The following is a 13,534-nucleotide window of genomic DNA, read 5'->3' as shown; positions in this document are numbered from 1 at the left end:
AAGTTTAAAACACACAAGATGCAATAAGACTAATTTAGCCGGTCATCATCAAAGGTATTAAGATATCCCCAGAAGGAAGAATTTTCCTAACACATCCTTTCATACGCCAATAGCCAGTCAGTGATTGTCTTTTGTCAGGTCCTGCTGGGATTGGGGTATTTGGGACATGGTACAGAACACGTGTGCAAGGACTATGCCACAGCATGGAGTCTGGCACATGAGAACTTAGGAGGCTCTTACTGTGTAGCCACTTGAGAGTTAATTCCTCTCTATCCTAGGTTCAGATTTGAGGTTGTTTCCCTCTCCTCACTGCCATCTCCTTTATTCCTAGAGTGTCCTCTTTTCCCACTCTTCCTTCCCTGATTTTCCTCCCTGAGTTCTTTTACTGTACCTCCTTCCTTTTTGAGATTGCATGCATGGACTGACATTTCACTCTACAATTTCTACCTGTTCTAAAATACTGCACACAATCTAACCAATTCAAACATATACTCTACTTCTGATACATCCCTATGGAATTTTCATCTTCAGGATAAAATATAAACTAATGAATTAAAACGTAATGCCTTATTCATCTGCTCTGTCCTGTTACTTCCTAATCTAGTAATTCCAACTAAGGGTAGCTGGCAGACCAATATCATTTGTAGGACTCTTAAAAAGAACGTATCTCTATCCTACAGTCCCCATTCCTAGCTAAGTTTCCTGTGCAGTTCATGTATAAAATGCACTAGCTTTGCTTTTACCAATCTTCCCCCAAGCTCTTGCATATCTTTATAACTCACTGTTCTCAGTTCCTTATGCAATAGCAGTCTTCTACTTTAAAAATCTCAAACTAGGGCTAAGCAATATAGAAATATGGCATTTTTTGGTGAAAGAATTTCAGGAGCTTTTACTCTGGTGCCTCAGTTTACAAAATATAGTGACTAGGGCATCAAGAAAACAGCCCAAAGGTTTGATTTTAGCATTAATTTACAAAAGACCAAAGGGTTTATAGAAACAACTAAACTATGAATGGAAATCATTCTAAGTACTATCAAATGAACAAGAAAGTTATTTCTTTCTTCCCTGATCCTCTACCTTTACACTTGAGGGGTACAATATATAAGAAAAAGCCACTGATTTAAAAATAATCAGTTCTGCCCAGCCGGTGTGGCTCAGCAGTTGAGCGTCAACCTATGAATCAGGAGGTCACGGTTTGATTCCTGATCAGGGCACATGCCTGGGCTGTAGGCTTGATCCCCAGTAGGGGGCGTGCAGGAGGCAGCTGATCAATGATTCTCATCATTGATGTTTCTTTCTCTCCCTTCCTCTCTGATATTAATAAAAAAATATATGTTTAATTTTTAGAAAAAACAGTTCTGGATTTAGTTCAAATAGCACTTACTAATTTGCTCTGACTTCAGTGAAGTCACTTGACCATTCTGAGTCTCAACTGCCTCATGGTATACAGATGTACTGCTTTATCTTACTGGAATACTGTGAGGATCAGTGGGGGCACTATGCATTCATTCATCACTGAGTATAACTACTAAGTACCAGGTATTGTGCTGGTTATGGAAATGAGCATTGCTTTCTTTAAATAGGTCATCAACTCCTTGAGAACAGTCCAGTATACAAATACTATACACAACATTAGGAGGTCTGAAAAGTGCTATGGCATTCAGAAAATAAAATAACTTCTAGGTAGTAAGGGGGAAATCAGGAAAGGTAGCTGTTGAGCTAGGCCTAGAAAAAAAAATGTAGAACATAGAACAAAGGTAGGAGGAGCAAGGATGTGTTCAGGGAATGTTGAATAGTACAGATGTCAGACACATAGAATATATAAAAGTTTCTAGTCAGGAATTGTGTATTAAGCTGTAATGGGATAAGGTGGTCCATATGTAACATGTAACAACATGAAGCAAAGTATGGAGACCAGGTGTCAGGATACTGGTCAAGAGACTAATGCAGTGAGGTCCAAGTGATAATGTGATCCCAAAGTATACAAAATGCAGTTCATTACTATTGATAAGCCCTGTCTCCATAACACATTTTAAGCTTCTTAACTGTAAGAATCTTACTATTTTTTAGCATAAAACTTATGTTCTAAAATGATGTCATATATCCTGTACAACCTAAGGAATACCTAGTACAGTGCCGTTCTATTACCTTAGAATACGTACCTCTTCAGTGGGAAGGGCAACATATTCAGTCTGTAGAGGTCTTGGGACTGAGAGGCCAGGTCCTGGTAGAGACACATTTGACAGGCGCCTCTTTCTAACTCCACTACAGTTATTTGGAATCTTGAAGGCACAACGTTTATGATAATTTAATCCACAGCCTAAATATATTTTAAAAGGTTAAAAAAAATATTAAGAACCCAGACAACAGGCTAAATGGAAGCTAACAAATTCAAAAACAGGAAATGTGTAAGAAGGCTTATTTAGAAAGATCAATTTTTAGAATGGTAGTTCTTGAACTGTGGTCTCCAAGTATTGCATCACCTGAGAATTTATTAAAAATGTAAATTAGCAAGCTCTACCCTAGACCTATTGAATCAGAAGCTAACAAATCAGTCCTTGAGGTGATTCTGAAGCATGGTAAACTTTGAGAATTACCGGGCTTAAAGCACTTCAACAAATTGTGGCCTGTGTACCAAATTCTTCCCAGGACATTTGAAAATTATATGAAATTCAAATTTCAGTGTTCATGAAGAATTTTATTGGAACATAGCAATATAACATGCTCAATTTTCTTTCACACTATAACAGCAGAGTTAAGTAGTTTCGAGAACATATGGCCAGCAAACCTTAAAATATTTACTCTGGCCCTTTACAAAACCATTTCATTGATCCTTCACCTTAGAGCAGTGGTTCTCAACCTTAGCTGCACATTAGAATCACCTGGGAATCTTTTTAAAATCCTGATTTCTGGGCCTCACCCTCCGGAAATTCTGTTTCTTTGTTACTAATGTTGTGGCCTCACCCCATAACAAAGAAACAGAATTTCCGGAGGATGAGACCCAGAAATCTGGATTTTAAAAAGATCCCCAGGTGATTCTAATGTGCAGCCAAGGTTGAGAACCACTGCCTTAGAGTTTTTTAAACAGAACTCTGCACCTCATCCTATTCCCTAGCAATTCTAATTTATAGCAACTTTGTTGTTGCATGTAAAACATTAATGTTTTAAGAGGAGAATAAGGAAGTTACTATCATTTAGCCACTACTTAGTGCCAAGAATTTTACCCATATTACCTCATTTAACTATTCACTCTTCATGAAACCAGTGGAGTAGAATACATTTTACAGACAGAGAAATGATCCTGAGAGGTTTATTAAGTTGCCCAAGAATATGACCCAGTAAGTGGCAAAGGAAAGACCAAAGTCTAGATCTCTCCAATTCTAAACCTGGGTTACTACCTAGTCACTAACTAATGATCTTATTCTTTCCTTGATGATTAGAGAATGCAAATGTGAAATCCTATTTCAAATGATACAACATTTAGAACACATACCTTCACATTTCAGACCCTGACGTACCAGTCCCCAGAGCATCTCACCACAATAATCACAAAAAGTAGGAGCTTTGTAAGAATGTACATAGAGAGTATGTGGACGAATCTGGAAGTCTTCTACTGTGGCCAAAGCTTTTAAAAAAGAAAAATATTAAATAAACCTTATTATACTTGCTATGAGCTTAGGAATGTTGGTCATGTTCATTTATGATGAACTATAGAATAATTTTTTCTCTGAAAGTTTCATCTGACAAAAAATAAAGTATTTTTAGCATTTAATATTGTGGTTTTTTAAACTCTATTTTAGGAAGTTCATCAGCTTCAATTAATTTCAACTCCGAAAGCAGGTCCTATAGGTAGATATTTTGACGGCCAAAAGCCTTTTCTCAAAGTGACAAGACTGGATTTTAAGCAGTTGTTAGGTCTATTTTAGCCAATTAAAAACAGTCTAACTTATAATACACCGAGAAATAGAATGCTAAAATAAAGCCAACCAAACAAACAAATAAATAAATAAATTTGTGGAACCTGACCTCAATTTATAGCAATGTTCCTGTGAGAAATGTACTCAGTTCTAACTTAAGTTCTCAGGATATGCTCCTTGTCTCTTTTCCATAGTCCTAAGTGGTTAACAAAGAGTCTCCTTTCCCCTCTATAAGCAAATGAACAGTAGACACATCTGCCAGTAGACAGCATCTCACCTACACCTGCAAGTCATTAGTATCCACAGTGGCCTGATGAAGGGCTGGATGTGAACATGACCTCCAGGGAGGACAGGGAATAAAGCTCCTCCAAAGTGAAGAGGAAGACAAGGACTAAGAAGTATACAGATGACTGGGGTTGTGGTATAGCAGATGAATGAAAAATGTAGGTACTAGATGAACTGGAAGGATCAGGGACTAATAAGGAAAGGTGATGCTCAGAGAGGATCTCAAAAACAGGCTGCAAAAATGAGCTTGAAAAGAGGAAAAACTGGTGGCAGGACTCTGGACTCTTGGCTGGCTTTCCTTCTCTTCCTTCTCCATCTCTTCCTTCCGTCTCTTCCTCTCATGCTTTTCCTCTCTCCCTCTCAGTCCCTGCCAAACAAGGAGTTTTGCAAGCCTACCATATGCATTCTTTGTTCCTTTACACTCCTCACTAACAATCCTGCCCATCTGTTATTGGATGAGATCTGAAATCACAGGAGCTAAGAAACAATGAATGGCAAGAATGGGTGAAAGAGGGAAAGAAGAGATGGATGAAAGAGGGAAAATGTCCACTGAGAACAAGGAAAGGAGCATTATTTAAATCATGGAAACACCCAGGATTGCAGTTGCCTCTTCCACATTTTCATTACTTCTCTTATTTTCTTTTCTGAACCCCAATTCTTTTCTTTTATACTCTTTACAAAAATGGGAAAAGGGGAACAGAATTTTAGTGTAATTACTTTATTTCTTTGGCTCAAAGAAGAATATATTTCTCTTTTACTTCAATTGATAACCCCCTTAGCTTAGTAACACTCAAGTAATTCAGGGCTTATTTTCCTAGTTTCTCATCTGTGATACAATCTTTCTGAAAGTAAAAATTATGTGGTAATCATTATTGAAAGAAATAAGCAACTATAGTACAAAGACAAAGTATAATGGAACATAGCATTTAGTTGGAGAAAAAAGGGGGAGGGAAAACAAAATAAAAGAAGCTATTTACTTACCTGAAAGAACAACTTCTACTAGGTCTCCTTCATGTATTTCATCTGCTGAGGTAATGAGCTGCAAAATATTTTCTGAGTTCATGTCATGGCGAAAGAGAAGAATTTTGTCATACATGCCAAAGAATCCACACTCTGGAAACTGCAGGAAAATAGTCTTATATCAGTATACACATAGCTATCTGCTTTTATAGGTAAATGTCTCTTATGAAAGAATTTTAACTCTTTTAGGTCCAACGTCGAGGCTGACTCGACAGACCAGGCGCTAGTAGCAGGTCTAACCTTGAGGCTGACTCGACAGACCAGGCGCTAGGAGCAGGTCCAATGTCGAGGCTGAGGTTGACACCGCAAACCGGTTCAACATTCAATCCCGTCAATTAATTTGGACCAGACTGTTTGAATTCCAAAAATAAAATTGGACCGCAAAGGACTGAAAGGTCCCAGGTTCGATTCCGGTCAAGGGCATGTACCTTGGTTGCGGGCACATCCCCAGTAGGAGATGTGCAGAAGGCGGCTGATCGATGTTTCTCTCTCATCGATGTTTCTAACTCTCTATCTCTCTCCCTTCCTCTCTGTGAAAAATCAATAAAATATATAAAAAAAAAAAAAAATTGGACCGCAAAGGGTTAAATGTAGTTTTTAGCCTAACACTATCTATTTGCTAACAATTCTAACATCTACAAGACTGATCATGTACTTAAGCATCCTGGTTAACTTACAAGTTCAAAATAGAAAAGTAAACAAATATAATTACTGATTATCTTAAAACACACGTCTCTTAGAAATACAGAATTTCTTCATTCAGTTACTGATGGAGAATATAAGTTTGAAATTATTGCTATTCTATCTTAGATAGCCGGAAACATAAGCAGTCTTTCTTGCACTCTAGAAATGAACTTCCTCGATGGTTAGATACTAGCCACATGCAGTTAGTTAAATTCAATTAAAATCAATAAAATTAGAAATTTAGTTCCTCAGTCACTCTAGCCACACTTCATGTGCCCCATAGCCACCTTAGCTACTGGCTACCATTTTGAACAGTGCAGATATAGAACACTTCCACCACTGTAGTAAATTGAATAGTGCTGGTAGGTCAACAATTCCCAAACACAGTCACAAAGTTCCAAAAATCCAGTATTTTTTCTATATGCATATATAGACTCTAGCATTTACCCAATATTTTCTTTTATCTATTCACTGTAATTACAAATACATGATTCATTATGGTATCTTTAAAAACAAAACAACTTTTGGTCATAGCAGGAGACTTACAGATCGGTTTATATTTGCCCTAAGCATATTATTTCAATGCGTCTACATTTTGTGACTACAGTGCTTTAATACTTTGGGGTTTAGTAAACCAAGGACTAAAATATAAAAGTATGTGTTCTAAAATGTTTTTGTAGTAAAATTATTTAAGAGAAAATTTTAAGTGCTTATTTTACAAAATAACTGTGTTTAAATTTTAATTCAATTAAAAAAAAGAGACCATTTGCCTTGGGAAATGCTGCTCTAGATATTTCAAATTTCTTCAGTTAATCTTACAATTGTATGCTCTCGTTTTGGCTCCTCATGAAATATTCTTCAGTAAGTTACATAGTATGCCACTGGCTGCACTGAATGGCCTGAAATGTGTTCCACTATCACTGCACTCAGGGCAGGGATGTTGCTGAGAGAATATGGTTCATCTACTTGACATGACAGTTTTTCTTTGTGAGGACCAATAAAAGAAATTCCTCTGGTTGGTTTTATAATATGAACAATTTGATCATGTAACTAACCATGTTTTGTTTACTTTGCCCATAGCAAAAGCAAAGCCAAGTCTGTGGCCCACTTCTAGCATCATGCTAGGTTGGATTCTATGGTATGTGTTTTAGGTAGAGATACCAACCTAGCTTCATCTTAGTTTCTAACCTTAATTTTCCCATGAAAAATTCTTGTATATATTTCCAAAAGAGGTGTCAAATTTTTGAATAAGTTGAATTTTTAAAATTTGAAAACAATGACTTAATTAGGAACTGAAGAGTTTATTTGTATTTTTTTAAAACCTGGGTAAACAATGGAAAATACAGAATTACAATTTTTATAGCACTAATTATTCTTCCAATTATTTGTCTTACCATTAATATTTATAAAACCCCATAATATGCTTTAAACATATATCTAACACTATAAAAATTTTCAATGGAAAAGAATGAAATGAGAATGAAAAATTTTTTCATTAAATGATTTTAAAATTAAAATTTTATTAAATTTTTATTATTAAGTTCTACACCATCTAATGGAGTATAACACATCCCTGTAACTAGGTTGCGACAATTCTCAAGCATTAGTAAGGAAGGATTCCAGCCCAGACGGTGTGGCTCAGTGGCTGAGCATCGATCTATGAACCCGGAGGTCACAGTTTGATTCCCAATCACGGCACGATCCCCAATGTGGAGCATGCAGGAAGGAACTGATCAATGATGTTTCTATCTCATTGATGTTTCTATCTCTCCATCCATCTCCCTTCCTCTCTAACATCAATAAAAATGTAGTTTCAAAAAAGAAAGGATTCCACATTTCATCATTATAAAAATATTTGTATAAATAAAACTCATTTTAAAAATTCTCATTTTGCACATGGACCTGTGGTTTATACAGACAAAATAGTCCTTGTCTTCTGGAAACTTACAATGTACTAATAGGAAGACTAAAATAAACACAAACAGAGGAGAACCAAGATGGCGGCATAGGTTAACGCCGGAGTTTGCTGCCTTGAACAACTACTTCAAAAGTGAAACTAAAAAACGGAACGGACATCACCCAGAACCACAGGAACGCTGGCTGAGTGGAAGTCCTACAACTAGGAGGAAAGAGAAACGCATACGGACACTCAGAGGAGGCGCAGTGCTGAAGTAAATTCTGAGGTGCAGAGTGCGCGGAACGGGCTGGCGGCGGAGGGCGCGGTTGGCGTTTTCAATCGGGAGGGAGTCGCAGACTCTGAGCTCCAGATACAGGCGAGTCTTTAGGGACCCAGACTCAAACGGGAGAAGCGGGACTGTCTGGCTTCGGTCAGAGCGAGTGCAGCTTTCTCTCCGAGGTTTGCAGCGGGTGCTGGGACTCAGAGAGGCAGAGCCCCTGGGGACAGGACTGAGAGCCGCCATAACTGCTCTCTCCAGCCCACCCTGTTGATCCTGTGCGACCCGCCCCGCCCAAGCCCTACACTGAGGCATTTGCCGGATAGCCTCAGGCAAAGGCTAGATTAGCACCTCCCTAGAGGACAGAAGTTCTCTCACTGCAGACACAGCTGATTCTCATAGCCACTTGGCCTGGAGGTCAAACCCTCCCTGGTATTAGCTACAACAATCAAGGTTTAACTATAAGACTGTGCACAAAGACCACTAGGCGGTGCACCAAGGAAGCATAACAAAATGCGGAGACAAAGAAACAGGACAAAATTGTCAATGGAAGATATAGAGTTCAGAACCACACTTTTAAGGTCTCTCAAGAACTGTTTAGAAGCTGCCGATAAACTTAATGAGATCTACAAGAAAAATAATGAGACCCTCGATGTTATATTGGGGAACCAACTAGAAATTAAGCATACACGGACTGAAATAACGAATATTATACAGACTCCCGACAGCAGACCAGAGGAGCGCAAGAATCAAGTCAATGATTTGAAATGCGAGGAAGCAAAAAACACCCAACCGGAAAAGCAAAATGAAAAAAGAATCCAAAAATGCGAGGACAGTGTAAGGAGCCTCTGGGACAGCTTCAAGCGTACCAACATCAGAATTATAGGGGTGCCAGAAGATGAGAGAGAACAAGATATTGAAAACCTATTTGAAGAAATAATGACAGAAAACTTCCCCCACCTGGTGAAAGAAATGGACTTACAGGTCCAAGAAGCACGGAGAACCCCAAACAAAAGGAATCCAAAGAGGACCACACCAAGACACATCATAATTAAAATGCCAAGAGCAAAAGATAAAGAGAGAATCTTAAAAACAGCAAGAGAAAGAAAATCAGTTACCTACAAGGGAATACCCATACAACTGTCAGCTGATTTCTCAACAGAAACTTTGCAGGCCAGAAGGGAGTGGCAAGAAATATTCAAAGTGATGAATACCAAGAACCTACAACCAAGATTACTTTATCCAGCAAAGCTATCATTCAGAATTGAAGGTCAGATAAAGAGCTTCACAGATAAGGAAAAGCTAAAGGAGTTCATCACCACCAAACCAGGATTATATGAAATGCTGAAAGGTATCCTTTAAGAAGAGGAAGAGGAAGAGGAAGAAAAAGGTAAAGATACAAATTATGAACAACAAATATGCATCTATCAACAAGTGAATCTAAGAATCAAGTGAATAAATAATCTGATGAACCGAATGAACTGGTGATTATAATAGAATCAGGGACATAGAAAGGGAATGGACTGACTATTCTTGGGGGGGGGAAAGGGGTGTGGGAGATGCGGGAAGAGACTGGACAAAAATCGTGCACCTATGGATGAGGACAGTGGGTGGGGAGTGAGGGCGGAGGGTGGGGCGGGAACTCGGAGGAGGGGTGTTATGTGGGGGAAAAAAGAGGAACAAATGTAATAATCTGAACAATAAAGATTTAATTAAAAAAAATAAAGAATAATAATAAAAATTAAAATAAAATAAACACAAACATACAACATGATAAGGGAAATGTTAAACATGAAAAATGAACAAAATTCTAAAAGACGGGGTAAAGAACTTTAATTGGGAAGGTGGAATACCACTTTAATAGTGATATTTAAGTAGAATCATAACAAAAAGAGAAACAGGGTTTCCATGGAGAAAAAGTGAAAGTGCAAGTACAAGGTTAACTGGGAGAAAGTAAGTGGCTCAAGTGGTTGGAGTGCAGTCATGTGCACCAAAAGGCATGCATAAAGGGTTATGGGTTCAATTCCCAGTCAGGGCATATACCTAGGTGGGGGGGGGGGGGGGGTCAATCCCTCGTCAGGCTGCGTATGGAAGGCAACCGATTGATGTGTCTCTCTCACATCAATGTTCCTCTCTCTTTCTTTCTCAAACAAAAATCTATAAAACATATCCTTAGTAGACTTAATAAATGAATTTGGCAATGTAGCAGGATACAAAATTAACACCCAGAAATCTATGGCTTTTTAATACACCAATAATGAACTCACAGAAATAGAAACAAAAAAAGCAATCCCATTTACTATTGCAACAAAAAAAGTAAGATACCTAGGAATAGCCAAAACCGGTTTGGCTCAGTGGATAGAGCGTCGGCCTGCGGACTGAAGGGTCCCAGGTTTGATTCCGGTCAAGGGCATATACCTGGGCTGTGGGCACGTCCCCAGTGGGGGATGTGCAGGAGGCAGCTGGTTGATGTTTCTCTCTCATCGATGTTTCTAGCTCTCTGTCTCCCTCCCTTCCTCTATGTAAAAAATCAATAAAATATATTTAAAAAATAAAATAAAATAAAAAATAAAAGATACCTAGGAATAAACTCAACTAAGGAGGAATAAACTCAACTAAAAGACTGTACTCGGAAAACTACAGGACATTGAACAGAGACAGAGGAAGACATAAACAAATGGAAGAATATCCCATGTTCATGGATTGGTAGAATCAACATCATTAAAATGTCCACCCTACCCAAAGCAATCTATAGATGCAATGCACTCCCCATTAAAATACTAATGGCATATTTCACAGACCTAGAACTCCAAAAATTCATCTGGAATATAAAAAGACCCTGAATAGTCGCAGCAACCCTGAGAAAGAAGAACAAAGTTGGAGGGATCCCAATACCAGATATCAAGCTATATTACAAAGCCATTGTTCTCAAAACTGCCTGGTACTGGCACAAGAACAGACATATAGACCAATGGAACAAAAGAAGAAACCCAGAAACTGACCTAAACCATTATGCTCAATTAATATTTGGCAAGAGCATACAATGGAGTAAAGAAAGTCTCTTCAATAAATGGTGTTGTGGAAAATTGGACAGATACATGCAAAAAAATGAAACTAGACTACCAACTTACACCATACACAAAAATAAACTCAAAATGGATAAAGGACTTAAACGTAAGATGGGAAACTATAAAAATCTTAGAAGGATCCATAGGCAGCAAAATATCAGACATGCCGTAGCAATGTCTTTACCAATACAGCTCCTAGGACAATGGAAACTAAGGAGAAAGTAAACAAATGGGACTACATCAAAATAAAAAGCTTCTGCACAGCAAAAGAAACCATCAACAAAACAACAAGAAAGCCCACTGCATGGGAGAACATATTTGCCAATGTTATTTCTGATAAGGGTTTAATCTCCAAACTTTACAGGAAACTCATACAACTTAACAAAAGGAAGATAAACAATCCAACCAAAAAATGGGCAAAGGACCTAAACAGACACTTTTCGAAAGAGGACATACAGAGGCCAAAAGACATATGAAAACATGCTCAAAGTTACTAATATCCGAGAGATGCAAATCAAAACGACAATGAGGTATCATCTCACACCTGTCAGAATGGCTATCATCAACAAATCAACAAAAGACAAGTGCTGGGGAGGATGTGGAGAAAAAGGAACCCTTGTGCACTGCTGGTGGGAATGCAGACTGGTGCAGCCACTGTGGAAAACAGTATGGAGATTCCTCAAAAAACTAAAAATGGAACTCCCATTTGACCCTGTGATCATATTTCTAGGGATATATCCCAAGAAATCAGAAACACCAGTCAGAAAGGATATATGCCCCCCTATGTTCATAGCAGCACAATTCACCATAGCTAAGATCTGGAAACAGCCTAAGTGCCCATCAGTAGATGAATGGATTAGAAAACTGTGGTACATCTACACGATGGAATACTATGCTGCTCTAAAAAGGAAGGAACTCTTACCATTTGCAACAGCATGGATGGACCTGGAGAGCATCATGCTAAGCGAAATAAGCCAGCCAGAGAAAAATAAATATCACATGATGTCACTCATTTGTGGAATAACATGAACATAAACTGATGAACAAAAGTAGATCCAGAGACATAGAAGCAACCAACAGACCAACTAACCTCAGAGGGAACACAGGGGTGGGGGAAGGTGTAAGAGATCAACCAAAAGACTTGTATGCATGCGTATAAGTATATCCCATGGACACAGACTGTAGTGAGGTGAGGGCATGTGCTGGGGGGTGGGAACAGCCGAGGAGAGGTCAATGGGGGAAAAAGGAGACATATGTAATACTTTCAACAATAAAGAATTCAAATTTAACAAAACAAAACAAAACAAAACAAAAATTCCAAAACATATCCTCAGGTGAGAATTTTAAAAAGAATAAAGTCACAGAACCTATCAACAACGTTAAGTGAGGATTGCTGTATTTAGTTTATTTCCCTAGGGCAGTTCTCAATTGGGGTAATATTACGCCCCCCCCCCCCCCCTAGAAGATATGTGGCCATGTCTTGAGACACTTTTGGTTATTAAACCTGAGGTCTAGCGGCCAATGGATAAAGGCCAGAGATGCTGCTAAACAGCCTACAATGCACAAGACAGCTCACAAAACAAAACTGACCCAAAATGTCCACAGAGCTAAAGTTAAGAAACGCTACTGTAGGGAATAAGAGTATAGAGAGACTGGAAAATGTGGAAGGAAGTTGACAACCTTCTGAAAACTAGACATGCCCATATTTCCTTCCCTAGCTTACCTCAGCTTTGATTAAAAGAAAGAGGAAATGAAAGAAACAGCAAAAGCCATCAGGGTAGAAGCAAAATAGGCCTTTAATTTAGCCTCTTTCCAAATTCCCCCAGGCTTTCCTAGATTTGCTTTCTACAGACTGCCAACAACTCCTCCTGACTGTACAAAATGAAGTCTCTTCCTAGTCTATTTGAAAAATTAATAGAATTTCATCATAATGTTATCAAATTCCCACCTCTTATCAGCTCTCTTTGCCCACTTCAAACTCTTTCTTTGCTTTTACATTAAAGATGGCTTCAAGAATAAAAAACAGATATTACCTTTTAATAACCACTTCAGAAGTTACTTTTTATGGTATGCATTTACATTTATTATAAGTAAAAGGTACCAATACTTGCAAATAAAATTTATTCAAGCAACTTTATGTTGGGAGTTCTTTATGTGAACCGTTTAAAGTTCATGCCATGAAACTTTTGTCAGAAAAATGGTAATGAGGCAGGAAGTTTTCAAGTTTTTCATTCTATGTGGTCAAATACAATTTTTGCATGTTAACAAAGGAGCTTTAAAATTTAACATTTATCTGAACAAATAACTTACCACTATACACTTTTAAAAAGGAGCATGGGTTTTATTCTAAGTACAATGGGAAACCTTGAAGAGTTTTAGTGTACAT

General features: G+C 38.1%; 1 protein-coding gene across 4 annotated transcripts in view; it reads right to left on the bottom strand.

Moving 5' to 3' along the window:
* PRKD3 (protein kinase D3) overlaps positions 1–13,534 on the bottom strand; it is a 65,796-nt gene that overhangs the window by 35,800 nt on the left and 16,462 nt on the right. For 3 of the 4 annotated variants that reach the window (XM_036334836.1, XM_036334839.1, XM_036334837.1), the window contains exons 3-5: positions 5,184–5,322; positions 3,494–3,625; positions 2,163–2,320 (exon numbers count right to left, since the gene is read on the bottom strand). In XM_036334836.1, the coding sequence (XP_036190729.1) occupies positions 2,163–2,320; positions 3,494–3,625; positions 5,184–5,322 (429 nt within the window). The remainder of the gene's footprint in view (positions 1–2,162; positions 2,321–3,493; positions 3,626–5,183; positions 5,323–13,534) is intronic. The other variant, XM_036334840.1, reaches the window with a different exon arrangement.

This window comes from Myotis myotis, unplaced genomic scaffold (assembly GCF_014108235.1).
Source record: "Myotis myotis isolate mMyoMyo1 unplaced genomic scaffold, mMyoMyo1.p scaffold_m19_p_14, whole genome shotgun sequence".
Taxonomy (NCBI): Eukaryota; Metazoa; Chordata; class Mammalia; order Chiroptera; family Vespertilionidae; genus Myotis; species Myotis myotis.
This window is presented reverse-complemented; position numbering and strand designations above follow the sequence as displayed.